This window comes from Strongylocentrotus purpuratus, unplaced genomic scaffold (assembly GCF_000002235.5).
Source record: "Strongylocentrotus purpuratus isolate Spur 01 unplaced genomic scaffold, Spur_5.0 spur5_scaffold_15, whole genome shotgun sequence".
Classification (NCBI taxonomy): domain Eukaryota; kingdom Metazoa; phylum Echinodermata; class Echinoidea; order Camarodonta; family Strongylocentrotidae; genus Strongylocentrotus; species Strongylocentrotus purpuratus.
In genome coordinates this window covers 9,824,164-9,842,406 of record NW_022145600.1, presented here as the reverse complement: position 1 = coordinate 9,842,406, position 18,243 = coordinate 9,824,164, and the positions used below count along the sequence as shown (strand labels likewise).

The following is an 18,243-nucleotide window of genomic DNA, read 5'->3' as shown; positions in this document are numbered from 1 at the left end:
AAAAGAACAGAAAATATTAATCAAGAAGAATGTGGTTAGCAATTTGAAACAGAATTTTTGTTATTAACTGATTGAGCGTCTGTAAATACATCACTCTATGGGAGCATATCTGTGTTGCAATAGTGTAACAAAGCTAGGTACGGTACGTGTAATTCCAAAAAAAACACACGGGTAGAAATGCCTAGAGTACTGAGTAACTGTTTATTAAAAATATATGGGGTATGAGTTTCACACAAACATTAGCAGATCCATACATTTTTTTAATCATTTTCATACTGTAGATTCATATGAACCCTCATTAGCAAGGTAAACACATGAGCATGACCTAAACAAAAAATACATGGACAACTCGTATCATTTGGTAATCAGTTTTAACGTTTTCTCCTGTCGTCTTTACATAAACCTTGCCTGTTTTCAAACAACACCAAATACAAGCTAAAAAATTAATGTCACTGTAACTTTAAATGATAGTTGCACACAGAATCCTCAAAGATAAAAAACAGTATATATATGTGGATCCAAATACAAAACGGGTTTTAAATTCACATTCAATGATACATTCTGACATCTAAAAATACTTCCCCTCTTTGCATTAATAGATTCTTAGTCAGGGTAGTCGACGTATGTTCTCTCTAGGTTCTAGCTAGCATCACTTTACAAGGAATAAAAGATGGAAAACTTGGGATTGATGTGGAAAGATAATACTGATCAAACAATTGTTATTTCAACTTCACAATGCATACAAGGGAGTGGTAATCACATCTTGGGTCTAGTGACTCAACATGCCAGCAATAAAGAGCAATGTTAATTCTCAATAAAGATACACCTGTCTGCAAGTACAGTACACTGAAGAATATTAGGTAATTTCATGCTTGGTTTTGGTGCTTTCACTGCTTTGGTATGCAAACTACCCACAATATTTAATTATTTGCACAAAGTGATATGACTGAATATAGTCAATTTTATCCTAAACACACAAAAAGGGTGGCATATTTGAAAAATCTTAAATCCAATAGAAGATATTTTTTTGCACTGCTTAAAATGACAGAGAAGGAGTAGGACTAAAATATGACTATAAATATGTTTGTAAAAAATAGTGACACAGGGGTCAAATGTCAAGGAGTTTCCATGACCGAGCCAATATAGATACGGTTTACAAAATATTACCTACTTCAAATATCTCTCAAACCTCAACCGAAATCTTGACATTATATCATTTATATGACTTTAGGCTCTGACAACACATGCTCCTTTGTCAATGTCAACACTAATCAAATTTCTCATCCTGCACCTAACACTCTACTCAACCTGAAGCCCTAAATTAGCAAAATTTGAACTAGATTCTCAACTTAACCCTTTATCTTTGTCTTAATTATAATTAACATTCAAACCCTAACCCTTTTTCTACGTCTAAATTATAATTGAAACTCAAACCGCAAGTTGTAACCCAAAATTTGTCAACAAATATTGGAGCATATGTCGACAGAGTAAATGTTTTTTCATCACATGCTTGGGGCTATGAAGGTGTAAGGGATGGTAATAATTTCAAGCTAACACCTGCCCCAGCAGCTAAAAGAAAATGACCTTAATATTAGTTTATATATCCTAAACTTAACCTATATTTTAGCCTTTCACTAATAATTGAGTAGGACCTAAAGCGAGACCTAAACTCATACTGTTTGCGATTCATAGAAGCTAGTATAAAACCATGTTCCCAAATTTCACCTTCTAAACAATGCTCCAAATCTGTTGAACAAGTTCATTAGGATGGTTGAAACCATGGACTGAGTTTTACGACACATGCAAAGGTATTTACCTATGAGCGTTGATACATTGTCTGTTCGGAATCAGAAGGGCGTTAGCTGTCAAAGTAATAGGAGTTAATGTGCTTCTGGCACCAAACAGACAGTATATGGTTCTGACACATCTAAGAAATGCATCCGAACCAGAGACATCCGAAACCAGTATTCCATGAAACATTTGCTTTTCCTTCTGATGAAGTCTCAAATTCCAGGATCGATATTTCAACCTATTCCTAGTTTGAAATGCCTTCATCCAGAGAATAAAGAATACAGAAGACAAAATACAAGAAACTAGCTACTTTCGTTTTGGGTCAATGAAATTCCCCCATCTTGGGTGACTAGAAAAAAAAAATTGTGTAAATACCTTCTAGATGTGTCGTGAAACTAATTCCTAATCATGCCCCAACCAACATCGCAATCTTGGAATGCCAAAACACACACAATCGCCACCCTTTCTAAATTCGTTCATAAAAAAATGAAAAATAAATCTTGTTTTTTATCATCTAATAAAAGCGCTTCCTCTGGTGTTCCTGCCTCTTCTGGAATACTACGACGCCGACGATGATACAGACAGCGATGCCCAGGATGATACAGAAGAGGATGAGGAACATTCTCTTCCAGCTTAGCGTTGAGTTCTTGAAGGCCCCTTGAGGATCATCAATGTGATCTGTATGAAGCAGAAACAAAACAATGGATGAAATTTTTTCCCAGGGCAGGAACAAGACGAAAGCTTCTGAATAATATAAGAGGTCGACAGCTGAGCTTCTTGGGTCATGTTATTCAAAAGGATGGTTTGGAAAATCTTACACTGACTGGAAGAATAGAGGGGAGGAGGAGTAGGGGTAGAAGGAGGATTCTGTGGATGAGTAGCTTTTAAAAGGAGTGGGATTTCTGAAAGTGGCATTGATCTCGGGAGAATGAATTACTTCATAGAATATGGGACATGGCACGGCAGGACATGGCACGTAAAGAAGAAGAAGAAAGATGGATGGATTTTTTTTTGTCCTTCTTTAATTTGGCAAACGCTGATGTCTTTCACATGCTGCTATACAATATCCCCCAAATTCCCCTAAAGAGCTACTGAAATCACATACATGGACATAAAAATAGAAATTACATTAGAAAATTCTGTTTACCAGTATATACATTTCATTGGGGAATAAGAAGGAAAAGAATAAACAAAAAATTGTCAACGTTATAATTGTTGACAAAACTCCAGGATAATTCACTTACATCCAGCATAGTCGATCATCCACTGGATATGCTGTTTGGACATGAGAAAAGTACAAGAGAGAGCTTTATGGGCCAATAAAATTCCCAGATTTTTCCCTAGAATTCAGTGATTTTCTTGTTTTCCAGAATTTTTCTTGACTGGAAAAAAAGAGGAATAGAAGATGAAACCTACCTCTTGGTGGTGCAAAGTACTGCGCTGATGGTAACAGTTTGCTGTAATCCGTTTCTTTGTCTAAATCAATACCTTCTAACTCGTAAACTTTTACAGAATGGATGTCATGATTATCTGCAAAGAAAATGAGAAGAGATGAAAGTTATCCTTAAGCAGGGCATTTCTCAGTATCTGTACATGTTTGATGTTTCTATCTACCCAGGGGCTGTTTTACAAAGATCTTAAGTTGAACTTATCTCTAAGTTGGACTTAACAACTATAGAAAGCCGTTAGCGTCAATGAAAATAATTTGCAACAGGTATTTTAAAAGGCATAAAATGTTGTTTCAAATCATTTATATTTTTCTATTATCAAGGAGATTTCATGTTCTTGATGTGGAATTTATAAAAAGTCTAAAATACTTGATTTTTCACTTTTGAATATATTTTATTTTAAGGCTATAATTGGCTCTCCATAATTGTTAAGTCCAACTTAGAGTTAAGTTCGACTTAGGATCTTTGTGAAACACCCCCTGGTGTATAAATGGTCTTTGTGGTGATAGTATACATTGAGTACCTGTGAAAGGCAATGGACTAGAATGCAGGGGAATGGAGGGTGTGTACTGAGTGCAAAATGGCAACAGAAGCTAGTAACAGGGTGAATGGTTTTCTCACTTCAGTGATATTTTTAAAAGTGCATCTATTATGAGAAATATTTATTATCAGTAATAACTAATATTAAATTTAAATACAAGTTTAAATGTCGTTATCATCTTGGTCATCCTTAATATCTCTACCATCACAACGAACACCACTATCCAATAAAATCATTATTAACACCACAGTTACTACTACCACCACCACAATAATCCCCATCATCAATACCATCACTTCCACCAATACTACCTCCACCACCACCACCATCAACACCACTACTAGCAACACCACCACAACTAGACAAGCAACACCACCACCACTATTACAAATACAAATTACCACTACCACAACCATCCCCTACATTACCCCCCTTTTGATTAAGAACGTTGGGAAAAAAATCAATGTAACATTTTGGGGGGGGAGGAATTAGGTTTTTTTTTAATTTGGGGAAGAAAAAAAAAGCGGGAAACCGATTTAAATCAGTAATTATCAGGCCTGCCTATCATCAGTATCAACCAAACCACCGCTAATCACAACGAAAAATATTAACTCTTTCCTGGTTTTGGTCTACCAATAAAACAAAGAAAAGGGAACTTTCATAGTCATACAGTGAACATACAGTGTACATGTTTCATAATACTCTCAACAATGCAGCAGTCCATGGCAAATTAAGAGTTAAAATACCAAGAAATTATCTGCCGACCTGCCAATTGTCCTGTAGCAGCTGAGGCTCCAAAGTAATATCCAGTTGGTAAGATTATATTTGTCTGATCTATACAATGCTGCCATTTTCCTTCGCCCGTTATATCCATCATTACCTGTATGAATGAAATAATGCATGTACTTGTTTGAGCAATTTTACACGATAAGGAAATTAAATAAACACACATAGTGGTCAGTGTACATACATGTACATGTGTATTGTTTCATTATTCACAGACACCAGATGTAGTTGAGTTGGTCCCACTAGAAAAATACTCCAGAGGGTAAGGGCAGTTTTAGTACAACGGGAATTCCTTATGGTATTAAGTTCAGGGCATAGTGCAGTACACAAGACCTGTCGGTTGTAAAAGCGAAGTTCACTCTTGGTGGCTGACACCCAACACCTGAATGGTGTCAAACTCCCCACTACTATGGGCGTTTAAAGCCCATCTGCACTAGTTTGGCCAGAGGGGATAAAACCTCCCTGCAAGATCACTGACAAGTGATTAAGAAAGGGGATCATGGGGGACCAACAGGCACCGATAAGGCATTGTTTGCTTTATAAAGGGCGCAAGTAGCTATAAGTAGTGCAGTATTGGGGATTAAGCTAATCTTGAGCTCTGCTATGGGAATCATATTTTAAGAGAAAATTGCTATGATTTATTCTGGATTGTTTATCCTGCAGTACATGTAGATTGGTTGTTTGAACCAGTGAAATAAAAATAAATGCACAAAAACTTTCTGGGCATCATCTTTGATTTAATAACACACTCTCATTTGCACATAGTGACCTGTGTATAGGCACTCTGAATAAAACTCTGAAAAGTTCAGACCAAATTTCGAATTTCTGTGTAAAATGCATGAAACTTCCAGCAAGACAAGGTAAATTTCTTATGATTTTTTATGATTAAAAACACTTTACAGAATACATAATTCTCACGTACAACATAATCAACGTTTCCCAATTGCTTCCAGACAGCTTCTTTCATAATGTAATTGCATGACTAGTACTCAACTACATCTTTAACTTTCTCTCTCTCTCTCCCTCTCCAATTCTCTCTCTCTCTCTCTCTCTTTTTCTCCAACACTCTCTTTTCCCATCACTGTCTTCATCTTCATAAAGCGAATAACTTACTGTTAGTCTGCTCATGAAGTATCTGATAGCAACGTGTGTGTTATGGTCTTTGTTCCTGAAGGGGGCGTGGCATCCAGCCAGCTCAGTGTGTGTTCCGTCTCTGTCATGGTCGTAGTGTTGGGTGCCGTTGTTGATCTGTGCTGAGATGTAGGGATGTGCATGCTGCAGAACAAAAAATAATAATTAATGAATACCGGTAAATTAGAAATTAAAAAATAAATAAATAAATAAATAAACCAAATAAATAAAATAGTAAAATAAATAAAATTAATAAAATTGATATATTAAAAATAATTAAAGAAATAAATGAAATACATCAATAAATTAAAATACCAATAAATCAAATAAAATAAATATATAAATAAAATAATAACACAAATCAATATCAAATTAGATTCACATTAGGTGGAGAATAATTAAAATTCCAAGTTTCTTGAACATATTTTTGGAAGATTAGGCTTGTTCCATAGTGAGAATGTTTCATCCATTACTTCACAAAATTCAAAATTGAACTAGACTACATGTTATTCTCTGGTACAATCTGAGCCATAATTTGATGCATTTTCAAAAAAAATTTATGGTTAATATTTCAATTTTTGTGTGTGGTTCAGATTGAATTTCAACCTGTGAATTTCAAACCCGTAATTTCATCAACAAAAACCTGTCACTATTACATGTTAAAACCCTTATGAGGACCACCCTATTATAAATACAAATTATGTACAGAGAAATGTCTATGAAAGACAGCATGACGTTGAGACTCACATTGTGTGGACCATTGTGATTGCTGTATGTATCAAAGAAGAGACCTAGTCCAGTGAAATAATCAATGTTTCCAAACACAGGTCCTGTTTAAATATGGAGAGAGAGAGGGAGAAAAAAGAATGACATTATCTGCTTTTCAATCTTGCTGGGTGAGATTTTCATTTCCAATAATTCCAATTATTACAATAATTCTGTTTGCCATTTTATCTGGTTGTTTATTTTATGGAAAAGTACATTTTTATAGTTAGTGGGGGTGACTGAGCTCTGAGCATCTCAGAAAAAGTCTAAAAAATGGGGGAAGGGGGAAAATATGGCCTCAAGGAAATATCTTTTTCATAGAAAACCCAAAATAAAATGTCCACTAAAGACAATGTAATTTATTTTAAATGGACACCTTGTTATGACTTTTAATTCATCTCTCTGATCACTAAATCGGTCAGCATACATGTATTATACTGCTTTGGAATCACTAAAAGTACGATAGGAAGACGGCAGGTCTCGACAGTACCAGGCGCCAGGGAAACACAGGAGCCTAAAATTTAAGTCTGGACCCCCAAATTTTTGAAATTTTTACACAGGGCTCATGCATATGGGCTGTAAAATTAATAGTTGTTTGTTTGTTTTTTTCGTTTTCATTTATGCGTTTTCAAAACAGAACATAATCATATACATAAGTAACAATTTTTTCTTCATTTTACATGATCATATATTTTTAAGTACATTAAATAAGATTCATACAAACACAAATATTTTTCGATGAAAATAGATGAATTACAGAAAACGCAGGAGACCGCCATCATGAGCGGTAAGCTTGAAATCGATGGCGGCCTCGAGAGAATAGCGGCAAACTCTTAAATTATAGAATTGTACACGCGAAATTGATCAAATGGGTGCAGTGAAAGTGCATGTGCAAGTAGGAATGGGGTTCTAATACGTAATGTTTGGTATATTCTAAAACTAGTGTATTTTAAGAATTAATAAATTAAAAATATATATTAAAAATTCAGTCCCAGCCCCCTTACAAAAAGTGAGTGTGGAGATCTGAAAAAGGGGAAACAATGTATAATTAGGAATTTACCATCTTTCATGCGTTCTTTGGTGTACCAGATAGCAAAGCCATCTCCAAACAAGGTCTTCCCCGATCCATGCACACTGAAGTGAAGATGCAGCTCCCAATGTGGCGACTTATTCGACTGTAAATGCAAGAAAAGAAGTAAAACATGGTAAATAAGTTCTTCAGAGAAAACTCAAGATTTTCCATAAAAATGAACTACTGGTACCTGAATATTGTAATGGCTTTAAATAACATTTGGTTCTTTAAGATGATCTTGCATTGGCAATACAAATCAACCCACGTGGAGAATACATGGAAAACAACAGAGTGTATAAAATCAGATCTTGTAACTTTGAACTTCACATGTTATCTTTATATAACGGCTAATATCACTTGGTGTTACGGTGTACCATAATTTTATTTGGATTGATAAGATATATGAATACAGCGCGAGTCTAGGTGGGAGGGAGAGAAGGTGCTCAAATGTCAGATGCACTATCATACACATACAAATGTACTATTACAACGTAACATGTGAAATATTTTAACAGTAAATTTGTGTTGTGGGAGTTCATTTATTTATTTGTTTTTCTTTTCTTTTTGTTTTGTTTGTTTTTTAAACCATGTTGCTTCTTTTTATTATTATTACACAAGATACAGCTAAAAAAAATCAAGGATATAGCTTTGAACCTAGAGTGACATAGTTAGTGACAATGTGATTCATTATTCATATCAACTATATCTACCTCTAAGTAATCTTGTTGATTACAAAAGGATAATGCCCGCTACATTCTCCATGTAGGAATGTAATATATCAAAGGAAAGTTCACCACTTATGATACTTAAAGATAAAGATAAAGTTGAGTTCTGGTCATGTGATTGCATTGTGAAAGAAACGGTGTGGAATCTATCAGAAAAGGTTGATCATCTAGTATATAAGTATTCGTGTGTATTGCAAGGTTCTGGAATCATCAAAATGATAAGAAATTTGGCCAAATCTTGGCAAAGTTACAAGTACTGTACACAGAATGACGTATATGGGACTACACGAGCACATGGCGAAAAAAACCTAACCCCCGATTTTCACGATGTTTCATGTCATATTTAGAATATGGAGGCATTTGAAGAGCCATGCTTTTCAGGGAACATGTTTAATCTGATGTTCTTCCACCCTTGCATAATAACAATGATAATGATCACAAATTATTTTTTACCTCTTCCCAGAACTCAACCTTCTCTTTAAGTTATACATGTAACTTCCACTTGCTACAAATTCAACATTTCATTTCCTTCTATTTGAGAAAGTAGGAACTAGGAAGGAAACTTAACATGTACATTTTCCTTCTAAATCTCTATGTCTTTGGGGATATCTCTTTTTACTGAACTAGGTATATCTGTGAGTAATAATGGCTCATGACAAGAGTGACAATGGTTTTATGGCATAAAGTAAACTCATGTGTCCCAATGATTTTCAAGTTTCCAGGTGTACATGTAATTTGGTATGGAGGAAATAGCATGATCATGACAGGTTAATAAAGAGACAAGGTTCTTATCAAAAGGTTGTTGCAAGGCTTCCTGTTTAGTTTCATAAGCCCTCACTTGATTGATTTACTTTCTATCGTAAATAGACATCATACTGTAAAGGTACATGTAATAATCTTCAGATAATGTAAGTATATGCTGAGAGAAAGAGAACAAATAAATTCTAAACATTCCAAGACCTAAATGGTAAGAGTATATATCATGAATACCGGTAACAATATTTATAATGCTGTCGTTACCAGCATATGGAAACAGGCCTGCATAAAATATGGTGTCACTCCCAACATGACAAGCGTGGAAAGGGTGTTTTTTTCAGCTATATGGCATCGTCAACGTTCTTCCTAAGGGTGTTTTTCAAGAACAGATCGCACAAAAACCAACAAAAGGGTACCTTTTCAGGTTAACAGGTTTCAACGTTTTCTTTAAAAAAAGGGTCATTTCAGTAAAGGTGCGATAAGCCATTAGGGTCCATTTCAGAGGTTGATGGACACAGACCTGTGGGTAGCACTTGTGTATGAGAGTGACCCCCACAGGAGTTTTACCATGTGATATGGGCAAGCCAATCGATTCGTTTTAAGCCCTTCTGAAAAAAACCTTATCCACAGAGCTAAATAAAATATTCACCACTTGGTTCCACACAGCTCCTCTCATGCTTTGATGGTCTGGCGTCAGTCTGATGTAGTCATTGGTTACCATGGTATTTCCCGTAATGTCCCACATCGGTAGACTAGCACCAGCCCCTGTGCACGATTAAACAAAATAAAAATAATATTAATAATAAATAAAAATAAAGTTTTTGAAAACTTTACAGGACGCCTTATGCCTTCATGTAAGTTATTGTAACTAGAATTATCATTCTTAGTCTTACTCAGAAAGCCAAATATAATTCTGCTTGAAATTGAGCCTTGAAACTTTACAAACAAGAGGTTTCTAAATCCTTTTATTTAATTTACAGCACTCGGCCTAATCTAATGAAAAATCAAGCTGAAATTAAACTTGAATAAAACATGCAAAATGAACATGATAAAAGTTTGCATTCATCGCAAAAAAGAGTGGTAAATTACGACTTGTCAAAAGGCAATGAAAGGTATCATCATATGGTTGAAAATGCAACCATTGAACAAAAATCAGATTTAAACTAGCAAAGTAGATCTAGCAATAGCATGATCATCATTAATCAACATGATCATTTTCATGCAATTTTGCAACCACAAAATTCTTGACATTTGTAATCTGTGGAGTTTTCTCTAGAAAAGTACTCTTCAAAAGCAGAAGTTCCTAACATAAAGGACTAATTTAAACATATGAAATTTGCCTAAATAGTGAAGACCGACTCAGGTCTAGCCTTTTGAAGTCCTCATCATGTCATTGGCCATCCACTAGAGTAGACGAGCTAGCCGCGCCCGCAGGCCACTCCTACTGAATAGCGTACACATGACAAACCTCCAGCGGAGAGATGGCGGCCAAGAAATAACGCCACGCTGGCAAGCAATTCGATCTGTCATTCCCCTAAAATACACCCCAAAATACGCAATAATACAACAAAATTAACACATATTTACCTGTGTATGGACGCATTAGAGAATGTTCTCGCTTGAGGAATTCATTTGGATTTACCTCATCTCCAAGAGCTTGGAGAAACGTCAAAAATTGCACGACACAGACGAGTAAAGTACGAGTGAAAGCCATTGCAGCAGCCAGAATACTCTTTTTGTGTAATGTCCCAAGCGTTGATATTGGTGTTAGTTAATTTTTTCGTATTATCGTGTTACGTATTACGTGCACGTCAGTTGTTTCAAGGTTGTGGTTCCCCTGAAAAAATATTATGAATATTTTTGCATTTATTCACAATGTAGCACAGACCCACGCATAATAATGATACAATTAACTTATTTTCCAACAAAAAGCAATTAAAAAACAAAACAAAACGAAACAAAATATTAATAGGCTGGGAAAAGATAGAAATAAATATAAATAGGGCCTAAATAAATGACAATAATAATCAGCCCTCTCTGCCATCAGTTCTAATTTGGCCTAATCTCACATTGAAAATATAAAAATCATAATGTTTGAACTACACACACTTCCATCTTGTCCTATGCACTATCAGCATATGGCTTAGAGGTAGGGGCCAGGCCGAGTCTGCATGGACATCATTACATGCACCCCCCCCCCCCCAGGGGCGGCGCCACAGGGGGAAGGGGGCGTAGCCGCCCCTATCATTTTGAAAAAAAGGGAAGAGGAAGGGAAGGAGAAAGAGGAAAATGAGAAAGAAAAGGAAAGGAAAGGAAAAGAAGGAGAAGAAAAGAAAAGGAAGGGGACGAGAAGGAGGAAGGCTAGGAGAAAGAGAACTAAAATGTAAATTATGACGTAAGGGAGGGCGGGGGGGGGGGGGGGGAAAATAAATATAGAGAAAAAGCAAACCAAATCGGGCGATCAGATTTAATAGACGCGTCATTATTATATTCACATTACCGGCAGTTCAAACATTGGTTTACGATGAAAAATCTTTCACCAACTGAAAAAAAATCAAATTATTCCCTTGTACATGTATCTCCTAAACCTTATGGCTGATTGTTCAATGGAAACGACAAATTCATCTATAACAACCCTTCTGAAAAATATGATGACACCCCCCCCCCCCCCTGCGTTCTTGTTCTTGTTAGTTGAACTTAAGACTGTTTTCTTTTTAATTTGGCGAAAAGTAAACACATAATCGAGCCATTTATCCATCAATTTAAAAAAAAACCTCTTCAACTTCTGAGGGGGCACATCCCCCTCAGACACCTCTTGCGTGGCGTGCCCATTCGCCCCCTAACAAAATAACCTGGCGCTGCCCCTGACCCCCCCCCCCCACCCATGTCTTTAAATCACCACCTGAAATTCGAGGTTTATATTCAGGTAACTACATGTAAATAGTTCTGTGATTTTTATTTACTTTCCAGTAGGCCCATTTGATGACGAAATCAAATATATGCCATGTATTTATTTCGCTTACTCACAGATTTTATTCTGTTTTCAAAAAACATTTTAATGTTTCGTTTTTTTTATTAAGGGGGGGGGGACAGTTTCATAGCAAAATTTCCAACAAATAATTAAGCAAGGAAAATTGGGGAGATTTTCAATTTTGTTTCTCTCTCTCTCTCTCTCTCTCTCTCTCTCTTTCCCTCCCCCTCTCTCTCTCTCTCTCTCTCTCTCTCTCTCTCTCTTACTGTTGAAAGTTCGTCAATCAACTTTCGTTTATCTCTGTTTACAAGGTAAAATAATTCAATTTTAGCATTTGATTTGATTTGATTAATTTGTGATGACATGAATTTTGAAACAGGGTGTCACACATTCCTAGTCCCTGTATGTACTGCCAGCGTACTGCACTATCTCACTGTTTTACAAAACGTAACAGCAGGGGCGTAGCCAGACTTAACTTTGTGAGGCAGAGGGGGCTGGGGTGGTGGGGGGGGGGGGGTGTTCAGACCAAATTTGCAGAAAGGTAAGTGTGTAATCAATTTAGCAAAAAAACATGCGAGAAGGATAAATAAAGAAAGTGGAAAGGGGACAGAATCTGATATCTGTCAACCAGGCTCTAAAAATTGAGATTTATCGACGCAAAATTTTGTAATGGGTGTCACCCCCCCCCTCACAACCCTTTTCGAGCGACGCCCCCGATTCTCTGTCTGTCATTATGAATCTTATTAATTAATATGAACATTTTCTCCTTCTCTCACCCTCTTTCTCAATACTCGTCATTTCTTTTCATATCCCGATTTCATGCGTTTTCAAACCAACTGAACGTGACATGATCGCATAAATGAAAAAAATACGCATTATAAAAAATAATTGCAGAATTACAGAATATACAGACTTTATTTTCATTTAAAGATATGAAATATATTTTGAGAGACAAGGGTAATAATGATACATACGTGTTTATCAAACGATAACAAATGCATCGTTTATTGAGTAATTTGACAGTTACGATTATAATACTTTTGAAGAATGGGCCACTGAAATAATTAATTAAACTATCGAATAATGAATTAAAATACCTATGTTATTGACACAATTATAAATGAAATATACATGAATATCCATTGAAGCAAGCTTTAGACCCTCGGAAAAAAGTGCATAATTCAGTTTGAAAATGTAATGCTAATGGTTGTGTACATCTCTTTATGAACACATAATCGTGCTCATTCATATTCGAATTGTTATGCGTTTGAAAACGTTGAATGCACGAACGTCTGAAGATGCATTTATTTGAAGGAGAAAGCAATTCTTGCTTTCTGAGTGAATGCAATTTACCCCCTCCCCCCCCCCCCCCCTTCCGTGAACTTTTCACGCGGCAAAGTCCGGCTTTTAACACACAAAAAAAAAATTGCCCGTATCGACTTTACAAACCGGACTTAGGGGGTGTTTTCAAAAGGAGGGAACATGCACACGCATACCCTAAATAACTCTGAGTGGGGGGGGGGGGGGGGGCGGGGCAATTTATTATTTATGACAGAGAAGTTGACCCTGGTTGCGTTTCTGATTTTCTGTTTGCGTGCTTCTAACATTTAAATGTCTAATCTAATAAACCAGCATCGTAAAGATACAAAGAAAAAGATAACGTTTTCAAAATACAACATCTTTCACGCTGAAAATGGGAAGACATTTTTTTTTGTAATGGTAAAAGTTGTTGACAATGCGTTAAAAAGTCTTTATAAATAATTATTTTAAGTCTCGCCGACAATGGCTACAGCGCACGAGAACGACAACCCACTAGACCGACATTGTCAGTCTCGTGTGCCTTTTTCTTTCTTCTTAGAGGGTTCACTTAACCGCGACCCACGAGACTGATAAAGCTTAAGTGACCGTCAATCTTCTATCTTCCCTTATGTATTTCAATTCAATTTCAATTTCAATTTATTTATGTTTCCAACGAAACATTACAAACCAATCATAAACATTTAGAACAAAATGTAAAAATACACATTGGAAACAGAGGGGTCCACTAAAAATCAATGCTTGTACAAGTGTGAACACCTCAAATGATACTTAAGATTAAGAATAATATATTAACAAGTCCGTAACTACTTTTAACAAGGGTTAGTTCGTAACTTCTTTGTTTTGTTGGTCTCGTCGGGTATCGGTCTAGTGAACCTATTGCCAATGTCGGTCTCTTGAGTTATCGATCTACTGGGTTGACCCTGCCAACATAATTTTAATACAAGATATAATGTCATGAACTTGACTTTTGGAAAGAAAATCAAAGGACCCATGCAGACGGCAGCATAATAGACGTAGACGGATACGACGATGTGTGCAACATTTGATGGTTGACGTGGAGCTGTCGATCATGGAATAAAAATGAGGCTGTTGCGATGTCGGATGTTCCTCATGTTCGTCATCTCTCGCAGTCACATTCCTCAAGGTCGGTTAGCGAGTTGTCCATTCGGGTGTGCTGCAGAAATATAATAACGATACATGTATACCAGTTGGTCAGTCATGACATAGATATTCAGAATTTAGTGATCCGCCATTCGTCCTCGCGACATTTTCCCTTTTTTCCTCCGGGCTTTACTTCTTCATTAAATTATTATAGGCATATACTATTAGGGTAATGGATTTATGGGAGTGGTTGCAAATGGGTTTTAGAATAGGTTTTATGAATAAGGTGAGGAAGAGTATTGGGTCTAGAGTTGAAGGAAAAAATCGATTTCGTAGGACACTGATTGATGAGCAGCTGTTGCCCGTGTTTGTGTCGTAGATAATGAAGGTAAAATTCTCTCTCTCTCGCGCGCATTCTTATTGAAAAAGAAATTGTTTTGCAAATGGTAGTGAGGGGGCGAGGGCCCGGAGGGAAGAGAGGAAGAAGTGTAGGAGAATGTAAATGCGGGGAAATGGGGGGGGGGGGGGGGGGGGGGGGTGGAATGTTATATGAAAGGGAGGACGATGGGGTTGATGGGGCACTGGAGGGCAATTTGATATTCAGATTGTTCCATAATTTTGAACACAAACATTTTTATACCAGAAGAATCATAATCTGGATTATGAATTCACCGAATTCAGTATTTCGATGCATTAATAATAATAATAATAATAATAATAAATTTATATAGCGCAGCTTTTATACAAAATATATTCAGCTGCGCTGAAGGTTCATTACTCAGGGCATTATTAATCAAAAAGTAACCATTATCATGGACATCCAAATAATGACATTCGGAATAATGAAATGGAGGTATAATCGCTTTGCAGCCAGTTATGATTACACTGTCCCTCGGATAGGACTTACCCTTCTTTCAAGGAAGTTGGCTCTTCTCTCCATCGATTTGATCTTTTCCATCCAGACTGCGTTTTCATCGCAAGTGACGCATTCTCCAGCTATGTAAACAAAAATACGAGTAGATTATCATCAAACAAAATATTGGGATATTCAAAATAAAATCAATGCAATAATGATCACTGGAGATAGAGAAACAGCGGTGTGTGTTTCTAGTCAATTTTGTTTGAGGGGAGTGGGCAATAATGGTCTATTAAAAGTTGGTCTTATTAGGACGATGGATCGAGCGGCGGGAAGAGTTACTCCCTCCCGCCCCGAACCTCTCTCTCTTTCTCTCTCTTTCTACTTATCTCCCTGTTTTTATTTGTTTTTGACGCGATGAGTGTGCCAACTGCCAGCTCCTCCGACGCGGTAGCATTATGTCTAGGAATGTCCCATAAATAATTCAAGGGTCTTGGGTATGAGCATGAGTATGGCGAAATCGGAGAGACGAAAGTGAACGGGTAGAGCACGGAGGGTGGGGTGGCAGGGTTCGAGACTAAACTTTAAAAATTCCCCAATCAATAGGGTTAATGTGCATAGACGTCGAAGGCCAATATGGTTAGAGTTAGGGTAGGGTTATAGGGTTAGGGTTAGGATTAGGTTTAGTATTACATAAAAAGCTTAAACCTTGAGATTTAGCTTCATTGGTAAAGTGTTTGGTACCCTACGAGCGTTTGGTCAATTTTTGTGGTGGGGTAATTTAAAGTTGATTGCTCCGGGTTCGGGATTCTCTGATACTGAAACTTGATTCTATCATGGCATGATTCAAGCAAAACAAAAACAATCAATCTTGCTTACCTCGCTGTTGAACTACCTTCTCCCCTTCTATCGTGGTAAAAAAGAAAGTGAACAGAATAATGATGACAGACAGTTTGAAGCATAATTGACACATTACTCCATTCAACGCCATGATCAGGATCGAGAGTTTTAACGTCAAGATAATTTTCCTTCACTTTAGCGTTTAAAAAATTACCAAACCGGATCGTCTGTATAATCCAAGAGACGTTGATAGTCTGTCGATAAATTATTGTTCAAAGCGATATAATTAAGAAACAAATTAAAGTTCAAACAATGCGTTCACCTCAGGCTCAAGATGCGACGCCTATATACACCACAGCCAGCAGCAGTTTTGAGACAGTATCGAAAAGAATGTTTAATGGTCGATTAGTGGTTGCGATACTAGTAATGTGAAACCACAGGGAAGTTCAACCACATTCTTCTGCGTCATTCAACGATACAAAATATATTAAAAACGCCCGATATTTCCGACAGGAAGCTTGAAAATGAAAATCTAGTTTTCGAACGAGAAATTCCCACTGCTTTTCACAGAACAACGATCTGTTTCCAAGTTTGAAAGTACAGGTAATTCGACGCCACAGGTCGTTGACAACTTGGCAGCCCGATGAACTCCAAATCCCCTTTGATGGATCGCCGATCACAAATCCAAATGTGAAGAAAAGAATAAGGTTAGTAAATGATCGTGTTTACCGACGATTGACTATCAGGTGATTATGTCTTTCGCGAACTCGATGTTCAATATTGTGCTTTACTTTTAGAAGTATGCTGCAAAGGAGGAGGAGGCAAGCTTCTACAACAAGTTACCTGTGCACTGTGGCCCTTACGCCGTTACCATGGATTATGGTGGATGCGGGGGAAATTCCTTTGCGTAGGTTTGAACCTAGCTGTACGAGTGCAACGGGTTGGTTCACCTTGAACTGGATAACGATTTACAGCTGGCACAAAGCACTATATTCACCGTGGCGGAATTCCCGGTATAATAGTGTTTACTGTTATGCGTGACGTCATTACCGATAATCCCCAATGTGTTGACTACTATACAGTACAGTGTATTACTGTATTCCCATTGAAGTCTGTTCTGATTATTCTTGATTGTCTGATAGCCGTATCTCTCCTACGCATAGTTTAAGAAACAATTAAGAAGAATATTACGCAACATTATGGGCGTTGATCATGTTAGAGCGCGGGGGGGGGGGGGGGGGGGGGGGGGGGGGGGGGTGGGGTGAGTTCAGAGAGGGGTCTACTTCGGTGAAAAAATGGAAAAAGGAAAAGTTGCACTGAAGTTGTACTTTCAGCTATATACGTTTGATAATTCAAGTAAGTTGGGATGTTAACTGTAATAAGATGTAAAACTTATCTGTCATAGTGAGTAACAATGAAGAAAAGTGTACTTGTGATTTGTAAGAATTTCTGTAAATACCTTGTCCAATATGTCCATGATCGTTTATGTTCTCATGTCTGTATATAACATTGATTTCACTGAAATGAAAGAATTTTTCTTTTTTTGTAGTTTACACCGCATGTTATATCAGATTATCAGCCACAATACCAACGTTACTTAAGGTTGTGGGTCATTTCTGCAATTTAGCTAATGAGACTAAACTGTATAGTCCTACATTAGACTGTGTATCTGTATGACTACCCCGGATAATTACAAAGTAGGATAATTACCTTCATTACAAAAATAATTAGCATTTAGGACAATTACGTGAATGAAAACGGATAACTAACCACTATTCTGAGGAAGGAATTAATAATTGTTGGCAGGGTAGTTGCCTTTTGTGGTATTGTTTTCCAAGGGGAAATTGTCTTCGGGGATTTTCAAAGGGAGTATAGTGTAGTTTAACAGGGAAGGAGAGTGGGTTCAGCTTGTAAAGTTGTCTTCGGATCATTGAAGGGAAAATCCACTCCAAAAATAACTAACTTTCATTGAAAGCAGAAAAATCAGACAAACCAATCAAAAAAAGTTTGAGCAAAATCGGATAACTTATAAGAAAGTTATGAATTGTTAATGACATGAAAAACTTTGAAAGTTACAAGACAAATTGGCAACTCACTCATGAGTCTGTGACGTCATTGCCTCACTATCCACTAATTGTAT

General features: G+C 36.9%; 1 protein-coding gene and 1 long non-coding RNA gene across 2 annotated transcripts; both read right to left on the bottom strand.

Annotated features, from left to right (window-relative positions):
* Positions 1 to 2,294: 2,294 nt before the first annotated feature.
* LOC578461 (vesicular integral-membrane protein VIP36) lies at positions 2,295 to 10,792 on the bottom strand. The gene is made up of 8 exons (XM_030985527.1): positions 10,603 to 10,792; positions 9,665 to 9,780; positions 7,523 to 7,637; positions 6,445 to 6,527; positions 5,680 to 5,841; positions 4,546 to 4,660; positions 3,208 to 3,321; positions 2,295 to 2,469 (listed from the first exon to the last, which is right to left on the bottom strand). Exons 1-8 carry the CDS (start codon positions 10,727 to 10,729, stop codon positions 2,306 to 2,308), a joined length of 996 nt encoding a protein of 331 aa, XP_030841387.1. The 5' UTR covers positions 10,730 to 10,792; the 3' UTR covers positions 2,295 to 2,305.
* A 3,361-nt stretch (positions 10,793 to 14,153) lies between these two features.
* Positions 14,154 to 17,072, bottom strand: LOC100888024. The gene is made up of 3 exons (XR_143611.3): positions 16,143 to 17,072; positions 15,315 to 15,403; positions 14,154 to 14,480 (listed from the first exon to the last, which is right to left on the bottom strand). It is a non-coding gene; the product is annotated as an uncharacterized LOC100888024 (long non-coding RNA).
* Between the last annotated feature and the right edge of the window lie 1,171 nt (positions 17,073 to 18,243).

Coding starts and splice junctions, on each gene's coding strand:
- LOC578461 (XM_030985527.1), bottom strand. CDS start 10,729: ATGGCTTTCACTCGTACTTTACTCGTCTGTGTCGTGCAATTTTTGACG. Junction 9,781..10,602: donor TCTAATGCGTCCATACACAG/GTAAATATGTGT, acceptor AATCGTGCACAG/GGGCTGGTGCTAGTCTACCG. Junction 2,470..3,207: donor GTACTTTGCACCACCAAGAG/GTAGGTTTCATC, acceptor TGCTTCATACAG/ATCACATTGATGATCCTCAA.